At 52.5% G+C, this 27,127-nt stretch overlaps 10 protein-coding genes across 10 annotated transcripts; 1 reads left to right on the forward strand and 9 right to left on the reverse strand.

The window, feature by feature from the left end:
* Positions 1 to 250: 250 nt before the first annotated feature.
* On the reverse strand, positions 251 to 2,296 carry PG986_013345 (uncharacterized protein; the record flags this gene model as incomplete). Its single annotated transcript, XM_066849567.1, has 2 exons — positions 251 to 2,044; positions 2,282 to 2,296. The coding sequence occupies 2 exons, from the start codon at positions 2,294 to 2,296 to the stop codon at positions 251 to 253; spliced, it is 1,809 nt and encodes a 602-aa protein (XP_066693710.1).
* A 691-nt stretch (positions 2,297 to 2,987) lies between these two features.
* Positions 2,988 to 3,969, reverse strand: PG986_013346 (uncharacterized protein; the record flags this gene model as incomplete). Its single annotated transcript, XM_066849568.1, has 3 exons — positions 2,988 to 3,275; positions 3,352 to 3,540; positions 3,865 to 3,969. The coding sequence occupies 3 exons, from the start codon at positions 3,967 to 3,969 to the stop codon at positions 2,988 to 2,990; spliced, it is 582 nt and encodes a 193-aa protein (XP_066693711.1).
* A 1,862-nt stretch (positions 3,970 to 5,831) lies between these two features.
* PG986_013347 (uncharacterized protein) lies at positions 5,832 to 7,562 on the reverse strand (the record flags this gene model as incomplete). The annotated part of the gene is made up of 1 exon (XM_066849569.1): positions 5,832 to 7,562. One exon carries the CDS (start codon positions 7,560 to 7,562, stop codon positions 5,832 to 5,834), a length of 1,731 nt encoding a protein of 576 aa, XP_066693712.1.
* Positions 7,563 to 8,089: 527 nt separating this feature from the next.
* Positions 8,090 to 8,275, reverse strand: PG986_013348 (Integral membrane protein; the record flags this gene model as incomplete). The annotated part of the gene is made up of 1 exon (XM_066849570.1): positions 8,090 to 8,275. One exon carries the CDS (start codon positions 8,273 to 8,275, stop codon positions 8,090 to 8,092), a length of 186 nt encoding a protein of 61 aa, XP_066693713.1.
* Positions 8,276 to 9,006: 731 nt separating this feature from the next.
* PG986_013349 (uncharacterized protein) lies at positions 9,007 to 10,101 on the reverse strand (the record flags this gene model as incomplete). The annotated part of the gene is made up of 1 exon (XM_066849571.1): positions 9,007 to 10,101. One exon carries the CDS (start codon positions 10,099 to 10,101, stop codon positions 9,007 to 9,009), a length of 1,095 nt encoding a protein of 364 aa, XP_066693714.1.
* Positions 10,102 to 11,237: 1,136 nt separating this feature from the next.
* Positions 11,238 to 11,949, reverse strand: PG986_013350 (uncharacterized protein; the record flags this gene model as incomplete). The annotated part of the gene is made up of 2 exons (XM_066849572.1): positions 11,238 to 11,368; positions 11,697 to 11,949. The coding sequence occupies 2 exons, from the start codon at positions 11,947 to 11,949 to the stop codon at positions 11,238 to 11,240; spliced, it is 384 nt and encodes a 127-aa protein (XP_066693715.1).
* A 1,560-nt stretch (positions 11,950 to 13,509) lies between these two features.
* On the reverse strand, positions 13,510 to 15,460 carry PG986_013351 (putative PHO8-repressible alkaline phosphatase vacuolar; the record flags this gene model as incomplete). The annotated part of the gene is made up of 3 exons (XM_066849573.1): positions 13,510 to 14,081; positions 14,149 to 15,301; positions 15,458 to 15,460. 3 exons carry the CDS (start codon positions 15,458 to 15,460, stop codon positions 13,510 to 13,512), a joined length of 1,728 nt encoding a protein of 575 aa, XP_066693716.1.
* A 1,048-nt stretch (positions 15,461 to 16,508) lies between these two features.
* On the forward strand, positions 16,509 to 18,360 carry PG986_013352 (uncharacterized protein; the record flags this gene model as incomplete). The annotated part of the gene is made up of 4 exons (XM_066849574.1): positions 16,509 to 17,143; positions 17,200 to 17,826; positions 17,890 to 18,023; positions 18,173 to 18,360. 4 exons carry the CDS (start codon positions 16,509 to 16,511, stop codon positions 18,358 to 18,360), a joined length of 1,584 nt encoding a protein of 527 aa, XP_066693717.1.
* Positions 18,361 to 19,619: 1,259 nt separating this feature from the next.
* On the reverse strand, positions 19,620 to 24,185 carry PG986_013353 (uncharacterized protein; the record flags this gene model as incomplete). The annotated part of the gene is made up of 5 exons (XM_066849575.1): positions 19,620 to 19,845; positions 19,906 to 21,755; positions 21,842 to 23,536; positions 23,809 to 23,849; positions 23,897 to 24,185. 5 exons carry the CDS (start codon positions 24,183 to 24,185, stop codon positions 19,620 to 19,622), a joined length of 4,101 nt encoding a protein of 1,366 aa, XP_066693718.1.
* A 1,544-nt stretch (positions 24,186 to 25,729) lies between these two features.
* PG986_013354 (pectin lyase A) lies at positions 25,730 to 26,944 on the reverse strand (the record flags this gene model as incomplete). The annotated part of the gene is made up of 1 exon (XM_066849576.1): positions 25,730 to 26,944. The coding sequence occupies one exon, from the start codon at positions 26,942 to 26,944 to the stop codon at positions 25,730 to 25,732; it is 1,215 nt and encodes a 404-aa protein (XP_066693719.1).
* Positions 26,945 to 27,127: the final 183 nt, after the last annotated feature.

Below are 27,127 nucleotides of genomic sequence, written 5' to 3' on the forward strand. Positions count from 1 at the left end.
AAAAACTAAACGGCGGTCCAAAAGATGATGGCCGTCGGATGGCATGCGCGTATTCGACAGCCAGATACTTGACGCGCATGAACCCCAAAGCCTCACGGATGTACGGACGAGACCGGTTACGCGTCAAGCGCCGGCGGTTTGACAGTGGGGTATCTGACTAATCACTAAGAGTCCATGCCTTTTGAGATCCTTGAGTGAAAGGTATATATATGAGCCGAAAAGGTATTTGAGAAGTCAATTATCATGTCCATTATTCGTAGACTGCCGACAGGGCCACTGACGTGCAGTTCCAGCCGTCCACCACCACGTTTTCTCCATCGTCGCTGCTGATATCAAGACCCAACCCACACCCCACCCAGTTCTTGTAGTCCTGGCCTCCTTGGCATGCCAAATCCCCGTTCATGGCACAGTCCAGAGTGCCGTAGCCCTGTTTACTGAGATCCTCCATGCGCTTCTGATCGACCAAGTACACCGCACTGCCTGTGAGGTCTTTCTTGTCCTCGACGATGGCTATGGCGGGGTTGCCGTCCTCCCCCTTGTACCCGAGGGCACAGAGGTAACCGGATGACTCAACACTAAACTTGCTGGAGTGGTTCGCCGACGATGTGAATATGATGGTATTGGCAAGGACTTTGGCGAACCAGCCATCGAAGAGTCCGGATGGCTGGGAGACCTTGAGCATGAAGGGAGATGCCGTCTCTCCACACGTCATGGCCGACCTAGTCGGCGTTGCTGTGGGCGCGCTCGTGTTGCTGAACCGTACAGATGTAGCGTTCAATGCCCGGAAGGTGGTAGCATTGGCATATGGTGCCCGGGTCGTGTTGAACCGGGGAATGCTCGTCGAGTTGAGAAACGGCGCTGACGTTGTCGCATTGGCGAAAGGTAATCGCGTGTTATTGGAGAAGGGTACGATTGTGGAGTTGAGGAACGGTGCCGAAGTAGTGGCGTTGGCAAATGCAAAAGGTGGCTTTGTCGCATTGGACGATTGCATGCTGGTCGAGTTTGCGAGCATCCCCGGTGCGGTGGAATTCACAAATGGCGGCAGAGTGGTACTGGCGAATGGCAAGATGGTTGTATTCAAGAAAGGAGCTGGCGTAGTGGCATTTAGAACTGGTGCTGACGTCGAGTTGAACTTTGCTGCCGTGCTCGTCGCATGGAAAACCGACACGCTTGTCGACGAATCCGAGAAAGACGCCGTGCTTGAGGCGCCGAATGGGACTGCTGGCTTTGTGGTGTTTGCAAATCGACCGGTACCTGTGAGGCTGACGGATGTGTTCGATATAGTTGTGTTCGACCTGGTGATTGTGTTGTTGGCAAAGAGCGGGGCCGAAGTTGCAGTAGTCTTTATCGATGCAGCCTTGTTGGTGATGCTGGAGAGTATTGCTTTTGAGCCAGTACTTATGGGTAGTTGGGAGCTGGAAGGAGATGCGGGCAATGGTCGACCGCTGGAGCCCGTGACACTGCCGGTCGTTGTACTCATGGCCGATGCTGCCATTGCTCGCGATGTGCCCGACGCCTTAGTCCGACCCGGCATTGCCGACGAAGCAAAGGCTTGGGCAGAGTCACTCAAGCTCGTCAATGAGATTGAGCTTGGGGCAGAGGCGGAACGTGATGCGCTCCCCGAGAACGTGAAGTTCCCGGCTTTCGCTGTCGAATTGCCGAACCGCGCCGCCGTTGAGTTGCGAAAGACATTCGATGTGCTGTTGAGAGGTGCAGGGAACTTTTGACCCGTCTTCACGGTCTTGAAGGCCGTGACAGTTTCTGGCTCATGCAGCGTGACCATCCTCGTGGTCTCCGGTGCCGGGACGGTAATCGTGGCTTGCTCGTAGCCCATGCACGAGCAGACGGACGACATCGCGTTGACCGAACCACAAGGGGCGGCGTAGTCTGGCGTTTTCTGTGGCGGAGACGTTGAGATCTCAGTCTCAGACCGACGCAGCAGAGCGCCGGCGACGTCTCGCTGATCCTGCCATCGCTTAGAAGGCGCGGTGGCTGCTGCGACTTTGTTTGTTGACAGAATGGTCTTTGTCTTGGTGCCAGTGGTCTGAACCACCACAGTCCGCAATACCGTGCTGTATCGCGCGCGTCAATACATTGTCCTGGGATGTCCTCTTTCGAGAAACGTACCTGGTTGCTGGCGTTACTGTGACCTCGAAAAGGCTCCGGCAGTCTGAGGCTCTGATGCGTGACGAGACTTGATCGACCGCTTTTTTTAGAGTTAGCCTAGCTGCCTAGTTGACTTTGATGCAGGAACGAACGCAATTCAGAATGCTAGACTTACCACGAAAGCATTCATCCTTTAAGCATTCTAGAGGTGCCGCAGCTCCAAACGAGCTCGCAGCTGCGACAGCAATCCAACGAACATGCATTTCAACGTAAAATCAATCAGTTCGAACGTCTACCCATTGCCGGTGGTGTTTTGTAAGAATTGCACATGAACGACGCAAAGATCGATCGATCGTCTCTCTCTCACCGACCCATCGCAGAACGGGCGGCCCCTCATTTTAAGCTGGCCGCTCGCTCACTGGCTCACTCGCCTCGCTTGAGAGAGAGTCGAGACACCTGGGCACTGGAATCAAGGAAAAGTTGGAAACGGTAGCATTGCATTTGCGGAGGTTAAAATTGTTGTCATGCAATGTCCGGCACCCAATCCGGCCTGGGACCTGCATTAAAACGGCGCACTAACGGCTTCAGAAACGGCTTCAGCCAATGGGGCTTCTTGGTTGGCTCAGGGGTGGCCTGTCTATATCGTTAACCGTTCCACGGCACCTCGGCAGCTAGCCCCAGACGCTTGTATAAACAGCCCACCGTATCTCGATCTTCTTTAGTAGGAATCGCATCGCAATCAGTAAAGCAACCAGGCAGCATTTTGTTCATTAAGTGAAAAAAAAAAAGAGACAAGGCCGAAATTCACATGTCCGTAACGAAATCCATCCGCGACCAACGAAACGGAAACGCTATTCTCTATCATCCACCGCAACAACAGCCTACTCTTCCGATCCTCTTCCATCACCGGCACGACCGCTGATGCGGCAACGCTTGGAAACGGAACCTTCAGCTTCACCATCCCCTTCCTGGCCAGCACTGCGCTTGTTGGGGGTTGAACGGGCCACAGGGCCAACAGACGGAGCGGACGCAGCGGAGGTCGCTCTTCCATGCTCGAACTCGCCATTCTGAGCTAACATGACGAGCTTCTTCATGATGATATTCCAGGCCCTGGCCGCCTTTCGCCGGGTCTCGTAGAGACCCAACTTGACCAGCCGTTTCGGCTTGACCTGACGATACTTAGATTAGTCCAGGGCCGTACGAAGCGGAATACTAGGGGCCAAAGGCCATCCATAGACTACTGACCTCGGGGAGCTTATCGATGGGGATACATTGCCAGGCGTAGCCGGCGATTTGGAGCTCGCGGAACGTGATGTCGCGAAGCTCCGATCTAGTACGGAATCCTTTGACCTTTCTCTTGAGGGCGGTCCATTCGTTTACGGCCTCGTAGGGGGACTGGAGACCGATGAGGCCAGCAAGTAGGCGACAGTCCACCTGCGTATTTAATCATGTTAGTACACACCTAGGTAAGTAGAACCAACGGTAAGTAGAGTCGAGAGTTAGTTGGGGTAAGAACTCGGCGAATCAATTATGTTCGATAAAGGTTCCGCGATAGAGAAAAAAAAAAAAAAAAAAAAGAAAACTGATAATCGAGCAAGCTTTGATGGCAACTACACTGCTATTTTCGAGTCACCTGCAGCAGGGCTTCGTGGCTCGAGCTGCGAAGGCTTCCCGGAATAAAAACGAATCTCACAGGTGCAATTTGGTTCTCTTGCATGGGTCATGGGAAGAGGGCAGAGACAAGAGTTAGTTGCTTACCGGAGGGAACTCCCCATCGACACACAGAAAAGCGTATCCCAGGACCTCAAATTCGCGTATCCCCATGGGCTGCTGGTCGGGAGCAAGGCGGTCTTTTAATGGCATGTTGAGAGTGGGATATTAGGTACTCCGGGTGGAATCGAGTGCTTCGGACGGATCTGGATACTTTAGCCGGAGGTGGATGGTCCAGACGGGACGCAACGTTTCGGCAGGAATCGGTTTGTAGACGCCGAAAGGGGCTGCTGATATTTTTGCCTAAGCTGGAACAATAAAAGTGGCCGGTCGGGCTTCTGAGATGATTTGATGCGTGTAAGAAGCACAAAAAGGTTGTGGCAGAGCTTGCTTGTGATTGGGGGTTTCTCCCGGGGCAGCGATGTGGCAGTTAACCAGTGAGGTTATGGGTAGACGGCGTGTTGAGGAAATATGCAATCTGTAAGTCGGATCGTGAGATGGGAATCAGTTGTTTGTGTGCCTGTCTTTAGAGCGTTCCGGTCCGATTTTTGTAGTTGGCTTTGAAACAAATAAGTTTTTGTAAATGTCTCGTTGACGGTGTGTTGCATTCACAGCAGGCGGGTGCAGAAAGCAAACTAGTTTGATGTACTTGCCGAGAAGCGTTTTACACGATCTTGACAGGAGCCGTCCAGGATTGGCTGATGCAATGAGAAGAATAGAAGGATTAAAATAATCTGGCAACTACGTTAAATTGATGCTTTATTTTCAAAACTTGCCCTTGACTCGCATGAAACGAGTATATACGACGACCGTGCGTCGAGTATAGAAAGTCTGACCTGCTGGGGCGACTCGGCATCGAGATAAAGTCAAAGGCAAAAGAAACAGGACGCCTAGACTTCCAGAACCAAGACAATTTCATGGACAATCCATTTCTACTTGCCCCAGAACGCAGTATGGGAATATTAGCCATCCGACACTAACTTCGCCATGGACTAGGCGACATATGGTGTGTACAGGATACAGTTTCGGTGCCCAGTAACTGTTAGCAATAGGACAGATGGCGACAAGGTAACTCGATATGAGATAAATGTGATGGATAACCACGATGGTAACATGATAGCTCGCTCCTGAACATGGAAGCTGAGAGGTGGCACGAGATAAATCTCGATACACTGTCGCCTGCAACGCATGCCCTGGCCATACTTAGCTACCACAAAATGACCGTTAATGTCCCTCTCACTGCACTCGTCGCACATCAGACGGGTTGGGTACCGGAGCTCCCAGATGTACTCTTATACAAAGGCCTCAGGCGCTTGATGTGGCTGGCACCTTCATCAATACATCGAAGCAGGTTTTGATGATATTTATATCTCTATTTTTACTTGCAGAAGGATACACACGCATGCTTAGCACACGTGATCATACCGGTATCAAGACGTAACCATATTACGGCCGTTCATTATCACTATCGGTACACCGACCACTGGTATATATATCCTATTTTCACAATGCCCGAGCAATGTGCGAGGAGGCTTTCTAATATATATAACTTTTCATCTTTTGAACTCCGAAGACTCACCTATATATAACAGACCAAGTACGGGCTTGCTTGTGCTCAGACGACCCCTTGTAGCGACACAGTTCTGGTAACAGGCAAAGCAGACTTACCTGAACTGATATGGGACGAGCAACCACTCGGGATCTGCAACGCTGTCTGTCTACCACCAGCTGAAAATCACTCTTTCGATATCTTTCATGATGTGTGGCGTAACTGCTGACGGCTGCGCGTCCCGTTGGGCACTCAACCCTTGGTACAGGCTGCCGTTGCCAGTCAACAGTGTCAACGGTGCCTTTCAGCGTTGCTTTGCCTTCTATTTCTCCGCTTCCTCTTCCTCACACTGACGATCTGCCTCCGTTGCGTGAAGCGCACGAGCCACTGCCAAATCATCTCGCGCATGAGCAGTATGATGATGAAGACGCACACGGGTATGGCGATCTGCCAGAAGAAGAGCGGGCTATGTTTCAGCTCGGGGGAAGTCCTCAAAGTTTTGCCCAAAGTACCCGCTCAAGAAGGTGAGGGGGAGGAAGATGACGGAGACCACTGTGAGCTGCTTCATAGACTCGTTTTGGTTGGCCGAGATCGTGTTGAAAATCAGGTCGATCATGTCATCGGCAGACTTGCGAATCTGGTTTAGGTTGTCCGTGATCAGTACGCAGTGATCGTACACGTCGCCGAGGTAGGTGTACGTCATCGGAGTAATGATAACACCCCGTCCGGGGTTTTGGAGTTCTCGTATGGCAACCTCTTCCGGAAGCAGGGTTTTGTGATCGCGCAATGCCGAGATAAGTGATGCGATGGGGTTCACGAAGCTGGCCATCTTGTTGATCTCAGATGTTATTATGTATAGATCCCGGGTGTGTTTGATGCTGGGCTTGGTCAAGACGTCCAACTCAAGATCTCCCACCACGTCAGCGTAGCAGGCGGCCACAGGAATAGCCATGTCAATGATGGCATCGATGATAGCTTGCCCCACCATCGATGCGTCACATGACTGTCGCAAAATGGTGTCGGGACTGGACAAACGCGCCAGGATGGGTTTCTCGACATCGTCGGCCGACTGCTCGAAGAATGCAATAACGGTGTTATCGGCGGTGATGAACAAGGATACTTGTTCTGCCATGACGGCGAGCCCGCGCGCCACCAGGGCGCTGTGGCGTTCCATGTAGTCCGTACGTGCATCGTTGGAGGAGGCGTGGTAGCGTTGCAGAGTGCACAGAGTGTTTGGGTTGAAGACATCGGATAGCCCAGTAGTCTGGCGGACACTTCGTGACGTATCTCCTAGGGGCCTTGGGCCGCCTTTCTCCAGTGAGATGTTGTTATTAGCAGAGTCGTAATCGTCTTGGCGCACTGATTCCCACCAAGCCCTCAGACCTCTTTTCATATCCTTCCATGACGAATTGCTCTTGACGCTATGCAGCTCATGGCCATCGTCTCCTTCGTCGTCACTGCTGTCGTCGTCGTCGGTGACCCGGACGAGCTTTTGGCAGGTCATGATCATGAAGGCATGAGTAGCATACCAATCGGCCTTGGTACGGTTGTGAGGATTCATCAAATCCTCGATAGCCAGTCTATGGAGGCCTTTATGGTTGCCGAGTGATTGGATGACATCCCAGCTGATGCCATTGACGTTGATCCAGCGGCACTTGACCCAGCTCGGCTGCGGCAACTCGATAAAATCGATCATCTGTTGGTTGTCGAGCTCATGAATCATGATTTCTTCCGGCGAGAAGTCCACAATGGTGATCTGGCAGTCAGCGTGCAACTCCGGCACGGAGCCTTGGCCGCCATCGGGTTTGGTCGTATCGAGCCCGGGTTCCGCGCCCGGGTGCCATCCCTCCTCGAACTCCTTGACAGTGCGAAAGGTATTCGATCTAGTAAATCTCCTTCTTACGCCGATGCGCGACAGTTCGGAGTCGCTCCGGGCTAGACCAGTAGCACTAGACGAATTTGGCGGTGGCGACAGATGGGATGAGGCGGGAGGCAGGTTCGTGTCAATGTTGAGGTCATAGTGCACTCGTGGTCTCGCGGAGGAGGCGGACGCCGACGTCTTGGTGATGGTCGGAGGAGGTCTCGTTGGAATGGGCGCGCTCGTGGTGGTTCGGGTTGTGCCAGGAGATGGCGCGGGAAGATCCGAGACGGTAGGAAAGGGCTCGGTGGCCGTCTCCTCGGACGAGGAATGCGACATGGCGCTACGTCGCGCCCTCTGTCACTGTGGCAGAGTGGCTTCGGGTCGACAAGGTTCGGATGTTGATTGGGGCGCCAAGAGTCTAGGCAATATTCCAAGTGTTGCTGTATTCCGATCGGCCAAGTTTAGCCAAGAGCGCGGTTCGAGGACGATGAATTGGTCAGGCAATGCTCGAGTAGCACCTACTTATTACAGCCTTGAGATGATAAGGGGCATTGGCGAATGAATACGAGGTTTCGGCCCTTTGTCGCGAAACAGTGCCATTAGGGGTCTTCCTTCAATTGATTCATTTTGGCCAAGAGTTCGTGACAGGTGGATTCGCGCTGGGTTGGCGCCCACTGGCCCGTGCCGTGCGACACGCCAAACCCACTGTAGCTCCCCATTTATCCACTATCCATTATCCACGATCCACTATCCACTATCTCCGCATTAACTCCGCTGGGCTCAAGACCACGAGCAACAATGGTTCCCAAGCCGCCCTCCAGTTGCGAGAAAGGGACGACTTATGTCTTGGTGGTCTAGCAAGTCTACTCGGGGTACTGCTTCACGTCGAAGGAGCGATAAAGTGGTGACCAAAGGAGCCCGGGGAGATTGTGGAAGATACCAAGGCCAAAAATCATCTGAATCGACAGGTTCTTGCGTATGGGCAGCATCTGCAGACCACCAAGCATAAAGAAAGGCGAGATAGCCACTGCCCAGTCTTCCACGGCCATAATGGCGGTCCCTACCTAGCTGACGGTGATACAGCCATCCTCGAGGAGTTTGCAAGGCCCCCTGTCAAAAACACCGGCCTTGTGGCCGTGCCCCGGGATTCGTTCTGTTTTATTTTCGAGTCAGAAGAGGCGCTCGAAAGGGGCCCCACGGATAGAGGTATACAGCGGCAAATTGTGACCCATGCCATCCCTTCCTTCCTTCCATTCTTATTCTTAGGGTCGGCCCTTACGAATGAACTGCCTGCGATTACATCCTCCGATAGCAAGATCCTCTGAGGTGATCGTACATGGGCATAAGGGGCCCGACATTTCTTCATTTCCGGGGTCAAACTCCACGCTAAGAACCATTGTATCTCTGTACGCTCGTTGTTGAAAAGAAGGGGGTGTGGGTAGGTATGTATATGCGCGATTCAGTGGATGGATTGGGGGTATCCAGCGTGATTACAAAGGATTTCTGCCGAAGTCTTTCCTTTCCAGGTCCTTCCGCTAGTGACTGTATTGTATAACCAAGCGTAAAGGACGAGGAATGCCGCTTGGATGGCCAGCCGGCTAGCGACAGAGCAGTATGCTAATCTTTACTGCAATATTTGTCACACTAGGTATGTGACCGGCCAACAATATTTGCTACGCCAGGCCCTCGCCTCCGCGACAATTGTCGACTAACGACATCATCCGTTTTCCAAGATTTAATCTCTGTAGATATCACAGAGCCCAGTTGTTCTAGTGATGTGTTAGTACTCTGAGCAGCAGCGCAAATGTGTAGGAAGCTTGACGTACGGGGTTTTATACTTCCTGAAGAAATCCATCATCATGCTCGTCCCGTTGAAGTTGGCCGGCCCCTGCCCCGGCTCGAGGACCCTGGACGTGCCGCCGTAGTCGACCGTGGTCGGCCAGTCGTGGTTGACGTGATCCCCGGCCATGACGAACGTGACCAGCCCGTCTTCCTTCTCCGCGTTCTCCCCGCCGCCGCCAGCTTTCCCATATCGGTACACCGTAGCGTTATCCCCGCTAGGCAGCTTCTCAAGCGTCGGGCTCGCCGGATCCAGCCCGTCCCGAACCGCCCACTCCTCGACCCAGCGCTGCACCGGCGGCACGCAGTCCAAGCCGTTGATCGCGCCACCGCCGAACGGCGCAGTCGTGTCATTGCGGCCGTGGAACGCGATGACGGGGACCGGGCAGGCGCGTTTGCCGGGGCACGCCGGGACAGGCACCCGCTCTGCCGCAGGGCCCGCGCACAGCCGCGGGTCCACGTTGGCCCAGAAGGAGCCGGCGACGGGCGCGAGGGCGGCGACGCGCCCGGAGCTGCGCTCATCGCAGGCCAGGATGTCGGCGAGGCCGCCGCCCATGGACTTGCCCGCGGCGTAGACGCGCGTGGGGTCGACGCACAGCAGCTCCCGCTCCAGGTGGTCGAGCAGCGCGACCACGAACGCCACGTCGTCCCAGTAGCGCGGGATGAGGCGGAGGCCCTGCCACACAGTGGTGGGAGGCGCGACGTTGCACGCGTCGAGGAGCAGGGCCTGCGGGTAGACGACGATATGGTCCGGGTTGAAGGCGGCGTCGGCGAAGAAGTCTTGGTCGGCCTGTCGGTCGCTGTTGACGCCACCGCCGTGGAAGGAGAGGATCAGTGGGTTCGGTTTGTTGGGATTGTACGACGGTGGGAGCCAGTACATAAAGGTGCGGTTGTCGATCGCCGGGTCCGCCGAAGACAAGGTGGCGTTTCGCCGCTGGCCTAGAGGAATAGGAGGTGCGGCACCACAGCCAGAGCTAGCTGCGGCTGCTGCTGTTGCCAAGGCGAGGCAAGTGGACGCATGGTACAGAATCTGCATCGTAGATGCTAGTTCGGGCAATGACAACAAATCAGATGTGCTCCAGATGTTGACTTCGTGCTTTGTTCGTTTGGAAGCTCCCCGGTTACTTCGGGGGCTATATGTACCCTTATGAACCGCAGAAATGGGGTACGGCCCGGCTTCAAGGCCCGTCTGCCTATTTGCCCGCGGAAGGCCCCATCGTAGCATACAAACTCTCTTGGGCTCTCGATTTCTTGGCCATTCTTACTGCATGAATGATCCTATGTTTGCTGACTGTGATGATATTTATTACCTGCATATAAATCTTGGGGGTTTGGCCACTAACATGGTCCGGCGTGGCAGACCGTCTTTCACCCCTGCCGGCTTCATTTGTTGCGTACTTATGATGTGATATGTCTTTAGCCGCGGTGACTCCATTGTTGTTGATTGGATCGCTAGAGGCAGTGCCCTACTCAGAAGCTGTCAGCAAATAATATCCCCAGACTAGTCTATTACCGTTCTAGGGTGCATTGTTTCGGGAATGAGACGTATAGCAGGATATATTTAGATGAATGCATAGCTCAGGGCAATCTCGCTGCTTCCCATCTGATGGTGAGAGACTTGCCTCCTGCCCCATTGTGACAGTGGAGTGCGTGTGTCATTTACCAGTCTACCAGGCTGAGCATCCCAAGTCTTTCTCTTTTCCTTTTTCTTTATTTAAAAACACCCAGTTCATCGACAATTTTCACGTTTTCTTCGGCGGCTCTTGGCCTTTTCTTCGGAGACGGAATTTCGTTTGGTAAGAGTTACCTCGGCGATGGAAGTACTTTCTTCGTAAGAAATTCCTTTAATACTCGAGTTCAGATCACAAGGGGTAGTCTACCAGAGGTGGACGGAATACCAATGAAAGCCCTTTATTGTTCACTGCCAGCCAAGGCCCTAATTACCAGACTTTTCTAAAGCCAAGCCTTGGCTACATGCCTCTCGAAGTATTGTATTCTTTGTATTTCAACCCAATCGGTGGTTGCAAAGAGCGGCATCTGAATGTACCGGCGGTTCCAATGATACTCGTCAGGATAGGGGTCCGTTGTAGAAAGCTTTCCTGGTCGAGAGCAAAGGGATGTGAGGCCACGACTTTTATCCAGAGTCTCATATCGACGGCCCTTTGGTTCTGTTCAGGCCTCTTCTCTCCAGCCAACACCAAGACGAGGCGCACCGAAAGTTGCACCAGGCTCGCCCATGGGCTCCTTCTGCTCGTGAGGCTGCTTGATGCCGTTCGGGAACGCATAGCACTCTTGTAGGCCCCCTGCAACAGACGATGTTAGTACCAATTACAGTGACTGCTGATTATATGCCAAGAACAAAAGGGGGGTTGCGTTCAGGGTCAGGGTCAGGGTCAGGGTCAGGGTCAGGGTCAAGGTTCGGGTTCGGGTTCGGGTCCGCGAGTATAAGCCCGGGTGGTACATTTGGCCGGTATGGGCCACGGGGCTGCAATGAACTCGATCGATGAGCCTGTCTAAAATATTCCGAGTGTTCCGCACAGCCTCTACCTTGCGCCGGTCCTCACGAACCAGTATTGGGCACCGGAGAGGTATCGGGGAGGAGAAAAAAAGAAAGAAAGCCTGTAAACTTACAAGGATCATGGGTATTTCGGCACTCCCAACCGCACCAGATCAAGCATTGCACGGTATTGTAAGGGCTTGGCTCGCAGCTGTACGGCCAACCGAAGGGGATGGTGCTCTCGGCGCCGGGGTCCTCGGCGCTCTTCCATGCAGCCGGGTGATTGATTCGGTCGAGCTCATGCAGGAACTGTTCGCAGCTCGGACCGGCGAACATCTGAGGCTCGCAGTGGCCGCACAAGGTCAGTTGTAGTACGTAGTAGCACATGCTGGTGGCGAGCGGTGCGCTGGTGTGTTGTCTTCCGGTGGTAAAAATAACAATGTGTGAGCACTTGACGGAAGCCGAATGGATTGCTATTCGCTTTTTTGTCTTTCGTGACTCTTTTACTTCCTGGGCCGGGTGTGAAGGGAGACAATGATGGTATGTATTATCGTGATGGCTGCGTGTTGGGGAGAAGCAGCGGGGGAAAAAATAGCACAGCTTCTAAAGGCTTGCGTGGGAGGAATGTGGAAATGACTATGAGAAGACAAATTATCGTGATAATCCAATTTTTAAGCTGCCTTGAACAGTTGGTCACGGCAGGCAAGAGTTGGTTCGGTTTACCTGGTACAAGTTCTGTATGTACCCCTATCGCCGACGAACCCTCGGACCGCTTCAGTATTGAGATAGATTCCCAGGCATGCAAATATCAAAGAGATCTATGGGATTTCCTTTCTCAAGCTCTCCTGCTGCATGCGTCAAGATGTCACCAAGTCTATGACTGAGTACGATAGTACAGAACGGAACGCTACCGAAAAGGGGGTTCGAGTGCGTGTCTAATTGAACTGCGGCAGTGATGGCTGCGGAGCCAAAGGATGAGGGTATGATATTGGTTCAGAGGGGGCGATGCCCGCTAGGGATGCTTGAGCAAAGATATTGCCCACAACTGCAATGACTACATCGCGTATTATAAGAGACAGAGGTTGTAAACCATCGTACCTCGTTTCTTCGAGACAGTACTGATATCCAAGTTGCCTGACGGTGATATATGTATCATGTAGCTTGCCTAGAAACAAATTAACTTGTGGCCAACTACGGATGGGGAGTTCGGTTTGGAACACACAAACTTGTATGTCTTGACTTGTCTCCTCCTGAATAGCTCACCCTTGAGGATGGCAAGTTTGCAAACCAGCGCAGTCACATAATCCACTTCCACATTTCTCTTTGGGGACGAGAAGGCGTCTGCAAATAAATATATGCAAGAAATCGCAGACTCATGATGAGTTCATCAACCTCTTTGTAAAGTTGGGGAGTATATTTGCCCATGGATACCACGATGCGCATCGGCATTCCAATGGCTGTGTCTTCTTCTGTTGTGCAGGTGCAGGGGGTTCGGTTAATACCATGGCTCTGCGAATAGAGTATTCTTTGGGGTCATGGACAACGTGTCGGAGTCAATACCTTGTTCTGTTTTACCAAGATGCCGCCCGGAGCTGTGGTTGGAAAGGGGACAGCAATCAGACCAGACCTACCATACCCGCCCCGATGTATCACGACTTTGCATCATACACCAGATGCCGTCAGAGATCTCCGTCAAACACTGAGGCTGGCCGATGTTTGCTGCTGGACCCCTTCATGGGGACATGCCAACGTGCAATTTGCTTGCCATTCCTAAAACAAGCACTGTTATTTCGCTTGGGTAATCTATGAAAAGGGGGTACTACTGTTTGTTGCTTGGGTGACAAGCCAAACTACCTACCCAGCAACTCTATGAGAAAAACAATGCTGTCCAAATTGACCCGTGATGCTACCTACCAGACATGCGAAACAAGGACACCGAAATATGACTCAGTAACTTCCATCCATTTGCCCCATTGCCAAATCTTCATGGGCAGCCCAATGATCCTCTCTACTGCTCGACTCGACAGTGGCAGCGAGCTTCGTAGCCGCCATCTTTGACCTCCTCCGGTATTTCTTTCTGAGTTCTTCTGTGACACCCTCCACATCAACACTGATGTAGTTTCGGAGGAAATCGCCAACTTCGGTGTTCTCGACATTACCACGGATAGCATCTGTTCCAGAACCGCCTGAGCTGTAAATGTTCACGTCAACAGCAGAATGGCCATGAGAGCTCCAGCCAATCTCAGCACGTCGGCTAATGATCTTCGCCATCAAGTCTTGAGCCTTCTCGGGGTTGCTGACAATCTCCGCCAATTCCGCATCAGTAGCATCACGGACACCCAAGCCTGCCTTCACGAGCTCCTCGTTGATATATGCCTTAAGGCCCTTCTTTGAGGTTCCGTTCTTGGCACTGGATGCAATATGCTGGTGAAGCTTGATAGCAAGGTACTCAGACGACGATGAGGCATTGGCAAGGACGCCAGGGTACCACAAGTATTCGGGGTAGTCAGAATTAAGTTCTAATTCATCGTCAGCCGTGATCGTTTCATGGACGGAGGGAACGAAAAATCGGGTTGGTAAACATACGCTTTGCAACAGACAAACCACCCGTCTCGTGATCACTCGTTGCGACCAGTACGCCCTCCGTCTTGGACTCGTCCAGGAAGTCCAGAACAGCCTGGAAAGTCTTGTCGTACTCGACAACCTCGTGCACTTGGGCTGCTGGGTCGTTGTAGTGGCCAGCGTGGTCGATTCTGCTCCCCTCAATCATGAGGAAGAACCCTTGGTCGCTATCTTCAGTAGCCTTTTCGAGCGCCTTTAAAGCAGTCTTTGCCATCTCGCTCAGGCTGGGATAAACATTGTTCATGTTACGGCGATCAAGCTCAAATGGCACATCGGTAGAAGCGAACAGTCCCAACATGGGCAAGGGGACCTCCGAACGCCCCTCCCAGAGATCATCGAAGCCAGCGCGGTTGTCGGTGTAGGTCCAGCCGAACTTCTCTTTTGCGATGCTGACGACATCGATGTCATCGGCTCTGCAGCTACCCTGGGTGGTATTGGGCAAGAAATGGCATCTTCCGCCACCAAACATAAGATCCACAACCCTCTCGAGTGCGCCATCTCCGACCTGCTGCAAAGCGATCTCGTCATTCTGCGAGCGTACGTCCACATGGCTGCTGAAACATGCAGGAGTAGCATCCGTGACATCGGTGGTGACGACAAGGCCGGTCATGTAACCGGCCCTCTTGGCAGCTTCCAGAACGGTGCCGCATGGGGTGTGGTCGGGCAACATCGAGATGGCTCCGTTGTAGCTCTTCTTCGCACAGCTGAATGCTGTCGCGCCAGCCGCGCTATCTGTGATCAAGGAGCTTGCGCTCCGCGTTCGGCTGCTTCCCCAGAAGTGCTTGTCTAGAGTCAAGGTGTCGCCGTATTCCAAGCCTTCAGTGTATTGCCGGAATGACCTGGTCATAGACAAAGACGCAGGTCCCATACCGTCTGATACCATGAAGATCAGGTTGCGCTTGCCGGGTGGCTTTGAGGAATCGGTCTGGGATTTATGGGACATCCAGACGGCCATGATGAGCACGCCGGCTGTCGCCAGGAGAGCCCATGCGAAGAGCAGGACCTCGCGCAGTCGGAAGACCCATCGTGGTCCTGATCGGTTCGATGAAGCGTCGTTTTCGGAGCTGGCAGTCGAGTTGCGGCGGTCGTCCGCCAGGAGGGGAGTCGTCGCTGAAGCCTGTGGCACAAGCAAGGGTTAGCCCATCTGCTCGCGTGCGACCAGTCTGATCACGGCATCGTCAACGGCTTCAAACAAGAGTGCCAGTAGTACGGGAGAGGGATAGATGGTATAGTGCACAGGAAGTGTGCTTCCAACAAACTCAAAACGCCTTACCATTTGGTGATGATTTTAGGTTCTTCCTCACCACACCGTTCGAGACTCGACAGTGCAACTTGGGAAAGGAGTCATGGAGAGCCGAGGACGTCCAGGCGCAAGTATGTCACAAGCTTCGAGCTAAGGCAGCTCCAAGAACGGGGCGCACCTGACCGTGCTATGACGTACACTGGGTAGGCCATGCTTATAAGCATAACACTACGGGTATCTATCTACTTAGCGAGTATACGGCAGGCACATGATCTCCAGAAGCCCTTATCGATTGGCTGAAGCTTATGGTCCCTGCATATCGCTCGCTCTTATCGCACCCTTGCCCACCCTGATCTCCATAGCAATAGCTATGGGTCTTGGTATCGATCTGCTGCTGCTACGTCCATGTACTTACTCGACGCGTTGGAGCGATCTCGGAATACCCCTGCAATCTCCCGAGGCAATGAATGCAATGAATCTTTTGCCTTTGGGTGACCAGACTAGAATAGATTTGCCTACCGAAATATGCACGTCGGATGACAAGACATCCAACCAGAATCTTCCAGCCTGCATCATTGGTATTACCTAGGTAAATATTGCATGTTCGACCGCTGCCCTTTGCATCGGGTGCAACCTGAGCCCAAGCGATTGGTTGTTGCAATCTTATCTCATCTCCGGTGCAACCTCAGGTTATCATCCCAACTCCCCAGGCAGGTAATGACCTGCAGCTACAACGGCAGCTGCAACGGCGACTTCTCCAATCCGCAGCCAGAAAATACGCAATGCACTCCCACGGATGGAAGCTACGACGCGATGCAGCCTTGGCACTTGGAAAGCTCGGTCGGCCGACTCGAGGAGGGCTCTCGGCTTGTCCAAGACGAATGGCGTGGAACATATAGACTGCGGCTGCCCATCTCCTCCCACCTTGTGTAGTCGATCGAGAGTTCTGGTATCAATCTCATAGACCAAAGACCGAAGACTGCTGCGACTGCTGCATGTTGTTCACTTCTGACGTTGCCTTGGTTTGTCGTCGCACTGCCTGCCCCCTCGTTCTTCCTCACAGCTCTGCAGTCTCGTCAAGATGCGTTGGGCCGTCCATGTCTCGGCTCTTTTCTCTCTGCTTCACTGCTTCCGACCGGCAGGATCTGCTGCCATTCCCCGCGATGATGAATGCCGAAAAACCAAAATCGCCATCCTGGGTGCGGGCGTCGCTGGCATCACAGCGGCACAAGCATTGTCCAATGCCTCTGTGACAGACTTTCTCATCGTTGAGAGAAATGATTACATCGGAGGCCGTGTCCGCCACACCCAATTCGGCGTTAATCCCAAGACCAAGGTGCCATATACAGTGGAAATGGGAGCCAATTGGGTCCAAGGCCTGGGGTCCAAAGGAGGACCCGAGAATCCAATCTGGACCTTGGCCAAGAGATACGGACTCAACAATACATTTTCCAACGAAAGCTCTATCTTGACCTATGACCAGAACGGTTACGAAGACTACACTGATGTACTTGGCGCCTACGAGAAGGTCTACGGCGTTGTAGAGCAAGATGCGGGATATATCCTCACGGGCAACCTGCAAGATACGAGCATGAGAGCCGGTCTAAGCACGGCGGGCTGGAAGCCAAAGAAGGACATGAGAATGCAGGCAGCCGAGTGGTGGGCTTGGGATCTGGAAACTGCGCAAACCCCCGAGGAAAGTGGTTTTCTCTATGGGTAGGTTTTCAGTTTGCCCATATCCTCTTGTGTCCCAGCTAACAAAAAACCTCGAGGATTACGGGGTACAACCTAACGTTCTATCAATTCTCTGAAGAGAACAACTACGTCTGGGACCAAAGAGGCTACAACGCTTTCGTCATTGGCGAAAGTCAGACATTCCTGAGTGCTAACGACAAGCGTCTTCTGCTCAACACTACCGTCAAATCCTTGGCTTATTCAGACCAGGGAGTCACGGTCAAGACCCAGGATGGTTGCATCAAAGCAGATTATGCCATCGCAACTTTCTCTGTAGGGGTGTTGCAGAACGATGCGGTCACGTTCGATCCTCCGTTGCCGCGTTGGAAGCGGGAGGCCATCGATCAGTTCCAAATGGGCACCTATACGAAGATCTTCTACCAGTTCAACGAGGCCTTCTGGGATCCCAATACACAGTATTTTCTATATGCTGACCCAAAGGTTCGAGGTTACTATCCAGTATGGCAGTCACTTACCGGGCCGGGGTTTTTGGAGAGTTCCAATATCATTTTTGTCACAGTCGTCGGAAACGAAGCCTACAGGGTAGAGCAGCAACCGGACGAAAAGACAAAAGATGAGGGTCTCGCTGTCTTGCGTTCAATGTTCCCGGGCAAACGAGTGCCAGAACCGGTGGCGTTTTACTACCCACGCTGGAGTTTTGAAGAGTAGGTCGATGCCCTTGGCTTTCCAGGTGCAGATGATTACAACGCTAACGTTAAGTTTCCAAGGATGGCATTCGGCTCCTATTCCAACTGGCCAGTAGGCATGACGCTGGAAAGGCATCAGAACCTGCGTGCCAATGTTAACAGGCTATATTTTGCTGGGGAGGCTACCTCGGCGCAATATTACGGCTTCTTGCAAGGTCAGTGGTTTCGGATGCTCCTCTCTTCCTATCCTCCTATTTGCCACTTCTCCGGGGTTTGTATGCTATTGGTTGCATATCTCCCCAATAACATCTGAGACGTGCATATGATTTCCTGGGATAACAATACTAACACCCATGATCGATAGGTGCCTGGTTTGAGGGCCGTGCTGTTGGGGAGAAGGTAGTGCAGATGGTGAACAACCAAACAAACTCCACTGGCAACATGACCAGATATGAAGTACTGCATGGAACTACGGCTTTGGTCGAGTACACCCCAGAAAATGGCTGGCCTGCAAGCAGCTTGCCGAATTTCGGGGCTGGAAGCGAGGCATGATCATCTGTCGGCTCTACCCCCTTCGATATCTGGCGAAAAGAGCATTTAGTGCTCTACTCGCTTACATATAGTACCCAAGACCATATTTGTACTTTTGTGAGCCAATAATCAACTTGAAGAGAGAGAAAGCTTTCCCTGAGCCCCAAGAAGCGCACCAAACAGATATCAACGCGCCTACCTATAGAATTAGATTAGCCGAAATAAGATGCGTTACTATTCTCATTTTCTATACTCGTTTCCATTTAAAGTGTGTTGCCCATCCAACGTCTCTATATAGTTTGACCCAGAGGCTCTAGATACTGCCCCAATCTAGTAAGGTATCAGTTTTGACTTAACGTCCTGTAACTCGGTACTTTCGATATTTGAGCATGCTTTATTCAAACGATCAATATTACTGGTATGACGTGGAGATATTTGTGTTTATTCGGCTGAAACCTCCATGCTTAGCTATACCACGCCTCAACTCTTTGGTCTTAATCTTATTGATAACCTTATTACGGCATCATCTTCTGGGTAACATATATGATAGCTAGCCCGAGTAACATAGGGGGTCTGCGCCACCTGCGCCCCTTATTCTTTTGCGAATCCTGGATTGTCCTTTAAAACAACAATGCGGCCTAGAAACTCAAAAGACAAGGAGTATGGCGGGCGAATACTTACCCAAGGCGACTCTGATTCCTCATCTACAAGAAACGATGTGAAAGGACTGTTTTCGAAGTACTTCTGACCTGCTGCCAGGGAATGGGGTAGGGTTAGTACGCAGATCAGTATACTCTATCCTCAACCTGGCACGGGGTATCAAAAACAATAAAGCAAAGTTTTCGTCAATGGACGCTTATTAGAATTTTGTTTTTATTATGAGTATTACGCTGGTATATGAATTTCTTGTCTTCAGCTCTAGAAATCTCGGGTTTATACTCGGGGATGCGAAACCAAAAGCCTCCGCGAGAACACCGGGGGAAAAAAAGTGAAAAGGAGGCCCACCCATGAGGCAACGGGACCGCTCTGGTGAAATTGATCAACCAAATACACGAACGAAAGGATCCTGAACTCCGAACGGATCAATATAAACTTCGTCAATATGCCCATCATGATGTCAACAAACTACCCCGGGAAATGCTCAAACGCCAGGAGTGTGGGGGATTCTCGGAGCCCAACGCTTGTCCCCCCCTTCAACGATGAAACTGCGTCGGCAGCCAGGGTCAAATATATGTCCGAACCCGCGTTCAGTTGGATGATCGCCAATGAATCAAATGCTATCAAAGGGAGTTGAGATACGCTTGGGGCGTCTCCTGGGCGCACGTGAACAAGTTAATGTGGTGGTCGCCTCGTGCGGCGCAACCCAGAATCATGCGATGAGGATGGAAAGCGGTAGTGGAGATTGGTGCGCCACGACTCTGTTGCAAGAAGCTGGAATAGGGCTCCATGCGAGACAGTTCATGGCCATCAAAGTTGAAAACCTTGACGCAATGTGCAGAAGTACCGCTACAAGATTGATTAGTGTGAGAACATTACGAGTTATTAGGGAGGGGATCGTCAACTTACACAGAGAACACAGGCAGATGCTCGTGAGTACTTGCCGTGCGGAGGGTATCCCTGGTGGTTTGCACAACTTTGAGAGGCGCATCCATGCGAATATCCCAGAGCTTAACCTTGCCATTGCGACTGGCAGTGAGCAGCTCCCGCTGGCCACCACGCTGCATGTGGACACTCTTAATCCACTGCCTATCCGAGTCGTCTTTCCACTTCTTGACCATGGACTCCTGAGACTTAAGGCGCGTGTCGAAGACTCGTACAGCACCGTCGCCAAACCCAGCGACGAAAATGTTACCCGTCATCTGGTCCGAAGTGATGGATGTGACGCATGAGCCCGACCGTGCTGGAATATCCGCAATGCAAGTCTCATATGCTGCCGCCCATACCCGAATGACACGGACATCGCCAGCCACTAGTACCTTGCCGGTGACTTGCTGCCAGTCGAATACCATGCCCGAGTTGACGTTGCTGGGGACCATGTGTGTGAGTGCTCTCCAGGAGGCCGCAAGCTCAGTCTTCTCCGAGTCATAGTGGCGGTAGATACGTATGACACCATCCGAAGAACCAGTCATCAGGAATGCCGTGTCATCTTCGTTGATGAACTTCATATCGCTGATCTTGGAACCCTCGGGATTTCCATTGGAAAAGCGGCCAATTCGGTGCTGTTTCTTCCAGTCCCAGATGTTGACGGTATTACCATCATCGGCGACGGCGAGGTGATCTTCGAACTGGTGGAATGTCATCTTTGCTGGCTGGGCGCCATTGTTCATGATCGCAAGCTGGTTGTTCCACTTGTGAGTGCCAGCGTAATGCTTCTGTGGTTGAGTTTCTCGGAGGATGTTCTCGTTCCGAGATCTTCTCCACAGGCGCTCGTTGTATTCGGTACTGCCGGGTTCTTCTGCCTCAGTCGGCTTCATCTGCGGTTCGCGGAAATACTCAATAGACCAGTCCAGGAGCGTGCTCTTCAATGGTAAGGTTGGCAGTTCTACCGCGCTGCGTTCCTCAAACCCACCAGAAACAGGCTCCTCGGTCACATGATAGTGGCTCGCTATTGTGGAAGGGTCATTTTGCTCCTGGGGTGCTATCCACTCGGCAGCACTACGAAACTTCTGAGAGCCACTGCGGACCAGACCAGGAGAGGCCAGGGGTGGGGACGGATAAGGCCTATCTTCAGCGCCCCAGATGCCTGAGAACAGAAGACTTGCTGTACGCTTGAGGAGACCAGGCGAAGGCTCCGGGGCCGGTATATCCGCGGGGTTCGAATGCATCATGCTGTTTCTTGAGGTGGACGCCTGCTTCCTGTGGCCTTGGCCTCTCGTCTTCCGTACCCGCCTTTGGATATCGTCCATCAAATTCTTGGCTTGAACACTGACAGGAGAGTCAAGTAGGGCCTGGTGGACGTAGTCCACGATGATGGTGGCATCCCTTTGAACTTCTGGATGAGGATCCACGGCCAGTATCAGGACGTGCTTCCAGCAAGCGGCGAAAACCGTATTGTGCGAGAACCCTTGTACTGCCGGGTTGATGGTGCCGTCCGCATTGCGGTTCTCTTGTCTTGCGTAATGAAGACCTAGCTTGTAGTCCAAACCCTCATTCTGAGGTGGATGGACAAGGTATTCCTTTTCTTCCATAAGTTGCTCGTAGGCAGCAACAATAAACTTACTATCATACCGCGGTACGAAGTGTGAGAGAAACACTACCAACTCTTTGCGGACCAAAGGACTCCCATCATTGGCCATATCCAGCAGGGTCCAGGCAATGGACTCCTCAATGCGAGCAACCTCGTCGGTCAAGTCGGGAATGCCCAAAAAGGTCGTCAAGGCATGAACGACAGAGGCTCGGACCTCGCAACAAGGATCCTTGGTTAAAGTAGACAATTTCAGGGGGCATTCTCTCTGATGCCTCTCCACTTTGCCTCCGGGAAGTCTTGCCACAATTGACTGACGCAGAGGCAAGCCCACTGCCTCAGAAGTGGATTTTCCTCGTTTCTGAGGTGCGCCAAGCACGACGACATGATCTCAGGCTTTTCAGAATTGTTGCTCTGGTTGCAAACCACCTGTCCTGGCCTGTATCCCTTGCAGAGCATCGCCAAGATGAAGGCACACATCGCCTTGTGCTCATCGTTGGCGACGACAAGGCCTTCTGACGGCCTCATAATCGCAGAGAAGTAGCCGTAGCCACTATCTTTAATGAGATCAGGTTGACACGAAATGTCAACAGCCAGTATCCTAGTCCAAATATAAACCATCACGGGCTTCAACTCATTTGCGGCTGACTGAAGCAACTTCAGCACATACGGGAAGATTCCGATGCTGAGTGCAAGCTGAACAGCCCAAGGACCCAAGTCTAGGAATCTGCTCAACAAGATAAGAGCTCGTACTCGATGCTGTTGGCTCAGAAGGACTTGGAGCACCACTGGTAGTTGCTCTGGTGGGTTTTGTGCGTTTGCATTGCCTCGGGCAATATATACTTCGAAGGCAGTGAGCTGTTCAGTGAAGAAGGTCGAGCTCTGGTATTCGTACTCGATTCCTTCATGTTCTTTTCGTTCAAGCATCGGCAGTTGAGCCAATGCGAGGTCGACGGCCAGATCCCAGCTCTCCCAGAGAGGGTGCTGATGTGTATCAGGCAGTTCAGGATATGACTGGGGGTGGCATCCGTATACCATCATAATACGCTGTGCCAGGATGAAATTGCGAAATAAAGCTGCCACCATAAGGTCTTGTCTGAAGAACTTGCGGAACAGATGCCGGGGCAAAGAAGTCCAAGCTATCGTGTCGGTGATGGCAGTGAATATCCAATTGAGCTCGCCAAGCGGTGTCCGTCTCTCTTGAAGGCGGCCAGGCAACTTCTTGGCTCTTTCTGGTGTGAGACTCGTCTTTAACGGGTTTTGCAGAACGAAATACCACAATGCCATCTCTATGGGTGTAGTTAAGCAAGCTGTAAATAGATCGGCAGGTAGTTTAGGATTTGTCGGCAAGTTCTCTTTGGCGGCACAAGCTGCCAAATGCAAGTACGAGCGGAACTTGACCTTCTCGTAGCTTGGATCAGCAGCGGCCGCCGTTTCTTCCTCTTCCTCGTGTTTCTCAACGAAACGATGGTAATTAGTTAATATGTTGCCAGCTTCAGAGCAATCCCATACAAAGATGGTGGGGGCTTGGAGCCAATGTTGTAGGTCATAGAGAGATACCGGGATGTATTGGGTATAGTTCTTATTAAACACCCAGATCTCTCCAGAGCTGGTTGGCTTTGGAACGCCATGTCCGTTGTAGTGCAGAAGGACTCGCTCATCCTTGGCGTTTCTCCTCAATGAGATGCAGAACTTTTTCGTTTCTTCCACTGAAGGATCCAGGTACTGTTTGTATCTCGTACGGACCGAAATATTTTCGTATTGGTTCTGTAGAGCCTTGCCGATGTTCTCGAGCGCCTTCTGGCCGTAAGGATCGGTCCATGCCTCTAGTTTCGCGCCAGGGTTCGTTCTTAACTGGTCAGGCGGTTCAACACCGATATTAAGGCAAACTGCAAGGGCAGCGGAGACGGTCTTCAGGCGATCTCGCATGCGCCAATCCTCGATGGTGTATCCTGGCGATTTGGGATGGCCAGTAGTTTCGTGGCGTTTGTCGGTGTAGTACATGTACCAATTCTGTCAAAACAATGTCAGTATATCCAGTTCCAATCAGGCTACCAAGTGCTCTCGAGTAGACAGAAGGAGGTGATGAGCGTTGCGCTGGCGAAGCCCAAGCCAAATCAGCCAAAGCGTAGAGCAAGGTCCACGCTCTCACAAGACGGTGGGTTTGAACCACGCAACACTCAACGTGGTGAAAGGTTATTAACACCAAAAGGGATCCATCTCCTTCTTCGACTTGAACGACGGGTGGTGCTGGGATTCACCAGCAGAGGCGAAGAGCTACTCACATTTGCCAGCTGAGAGATGATATCCTCTGACTGGTAATGGTCTTCAAAACCATGGCGCGCGCTCCATTCGTACACCTCTTCATCTGACAGATCTGCCTCTTCATGCCGGGGAAAGTGCTCGCTCTTGGAACGCAGCAGGGGGGTTTTGGCCGGCGCCTCGGCTGTTCGCGGTCTGAGTCGTCAAACGATGTAGCGATTGAAACCCGGGGTTTGTTTCCGGGGGCGCTGGAAGGTCGGCGTTCGCCATCCTGGTCCGTGTCGTCCTCGTAGACGCCGTTGGGTTGCCCATTTGCAACATCGGACGCCCGCGACGGCGGCGGCGGCTGCTGCTGGTATTGCGCAAATGCGCTGCTACTCGACCCGGGATGCGACGGCATGGCGGCGGAGTTGCTTTGGCTGGCAGAGGGAGCGACTGGTGTAGGCCCAAAGCGTGCTGCTCGGGATACTGAAGCGCCCGGGTTGGAAACGCGTCGGTTGTGCTGTGATGGAGAAGATTGCGGGTTCGACGAAGTGGCTGGTGGTGGATGATGTAGCTGGTGCTGGTGCTGGTGCTGTTGGTGGTTCAATCCCCTCCCATTATGTGCGACGGCAGACATAATGCATATTACTGCAATGAAGAATATCGATGCGCATGGCACAGCATCGACGATGCTGCAAAGAAGTACCTACGGACGGCAGTTCTCTTGCCTGGTACCGAAGTAGAGAAGTCAGTCGCAGATTGCTGCTTGGGTGATGAGCAGATGGCCGCTGGGCTCTAGGCTCTGGGCTCTTCTGGGCGCTGATGCTTCGCAAGGGCCGTGCGTGGAACATGTCACTGGCCGATATATTTATTCAATTAGCTCTAAGCAGCTTATGCTCCAACGCGGGTTTGGAAAGCCCCGCACCCAGCCAGTCGAACCAGCAGCATCATCGTTGACCGTACATAATGTATCTACATGCATGTTCAAGTGCCTCAGGAGCAGAAAGTGTTGCATTTTCTATTTGCACTTATAGTAGGTTGATAATTCAACTTTACAACATTCATTTCATCGTCCTCCTTTCCTAGTCCACAAGCCGATCACACATGCTGAGTTATCCGCCAGTTCCACTCCACAACGATAAGGATGCTGTGATAGCTAGCTACATGTACCTCAACGAAAGAAATAGGGTAGATGCCGCAGACCACCTTAGGCGAGCAAGAATCGGATGAGCAAGTTCGTACAAAACCAGGTCTGGATGGCATCCTTACTTAGTATTTCATGCTCAACAACCATTGAACACAAGGAACGGCTGCAGTCATTCAGTATTGGGCAACGTCAAAGGTTTTGACGTTCTGGGGCGAGCTCCACCAGTTAGACCTAAAAAGGCCATCTTTAGTTGAGTCGAATAGCGCTGATGGTCAAGCGGCCGCTGACAGTTCAGGTGTCAATCATGCTGCGCAGTGCTGTGGAGGCCAGTCTAAGTAACTGGGTCATTCGGCCTCTAGACATACTGCCTCGCAACAGCTTTGGCCCAGCCGCAATAGTCATGTGATGATGAGTGGTGCGCGCAAATCCTCAGCCGCAAACATCATATCTGAGTCGTCAGCGAATTGGGTTCGTAGTCTGAAACGAGACACTTCGAAAGACCTTGTCTCACCCCCGGCCCACGAGAAGAAGCAACCAGCGGTTCGTGCCACCGCTGCACCACGGCATGCCAGTCGTCATCCTACAATAAGGGCATCAGGTATGCGACGGGCGGGGCTTATCGACTCGGGTGAGCATCATTCATCAATCTATCTAATGCGAGTACAGAACAGACAGCCGATACAAAGTATCACCTTGAATACCTTCAACTTTTGGTTGCAATAGTGAAACGAAACATGTTTTCTTGGAGTGCAATTTAGGCTTCCTGAATGAGCTTAAGAAATCGGCTTGTCAGCCAAGCCTCCTAAGTAGGTAAGCTATATAATGTAACGGTACCCATTCGCGACAGCCCGCTGTTCCTCCTCCGTGAGGCGGCACATGGCCGCCGCATCGCTCGGGTCGACCTGGGTGGCCAACATTTCAAAGCGTCTGTTGCGACGCTTCATCGTGTACCGTAGCGTCAGGATGCAGGCCATGCCAAGAGCCTGAAAGGCCAGGAGACAAGCCCACGACTCGCGGAAGTAGGGCTCGTACTTGTCCAGCCAGAAGTAGCTGGCGAAGAGCGAGGCGACGTTGGCGCATGTGTTGGCAATGCCAATGGCCGCGGCTGAACGATGGTCGAAGACATCCATGTGTATGTCGTGGAGTAGACCCCGAACGTGCCGGCACAGACGAAGAAGGTCAGCGCATATCGCGCCCATTTCTGCTCGCCCAGTGCTATGAGGCACACTGTCGCTGCCATGGCCACGGCTCCAGAGACGATTGCATGCGGTGATCGCTTCTGCCGCTTGTCCGCGTCGAATGCAAAGCCCAATGGCCCAGAAGAACGAAAACAGGTAGAGAGGCGCGGTCAACAGGAGGACAGTAGTGCTGTTCTTGAAGCCGATCTGCTGGATCAGAGTTGGGAAGAAGTGAGAGTAGGAGATGGACGCCGTCGTGGCCATCTGAAGGCACGCAAAGAGCCAAACCCGGTGGTCTTTCAAAGCCCATGCGATGCCCTGCCAGATGGTCACCTCGTCCTCGCCAGTGCCATCTTCGTTGCCGGCGTCTGCAGCTAGACGACCCTGTGCGGCAACTTTCTCTTCTTCGCTGAGCCACTTCGTGGTCCCTGGATAATCAGGGATGATGAAGTACCCAACGTGAAATATGCTCATCATTATCGTACCGGGCAGCTTCATGAAGATATACCCGGCGGAGAATATGCTGATGGCGGTCTGGTACATGGCACCCTTGACATGAATGTCCTCCTGCAGGCCGTAGAGGCGAGCCTGGGTGATGGAGTTCCGGTCGAGGTAGTTGAACAGGTAGATGATGACGACGAAGGGCATCAGACGGGAGTCGATCTTGCGTACCAAGCCCCTTTCGGTCTCTCTGGCGAACTCGGGCGTGCAGGACCTGTAGGTGTCCGTGAAACTTTTGGGGTCAGCGTCCTTCAAAGGTACGGCGGTGCCAGCGCCGACCTCGTTCTCAACATGGCCTGCATTGATCTTGCCGTCTAGTTCGTCAGACAGGTCGCGGGCCCGTGTCGACATAGCAGGCAATGGTAGACAAGACAACGAAATAGCAGAAGGTAAAATCACGTATCTTGAACCGTGAACTTCTTCAGGTCGAGAGGGATGGGAAACGGATGCTGGAAGAATGGATCTACTACCAAGTAATATTCAAGCACTGCTTGGCCCCGGGGGCCAAGACCTCTTGATATACTGAATCACAAA

This window comes from Apiospora aurea, assembly GCF_038362705.1.
Source record: "Apiospora aurea strain CBS 24483 chromosome Unknown utg000009l_segment0_segment0, whole genome shotgun sequence".
NCBI lineage: Eukaryota > Fungi > Ascomycota > Sordariomycetes > Amphisphaeriales > Apiosporaceae > Apiospora > Apiospora aurea.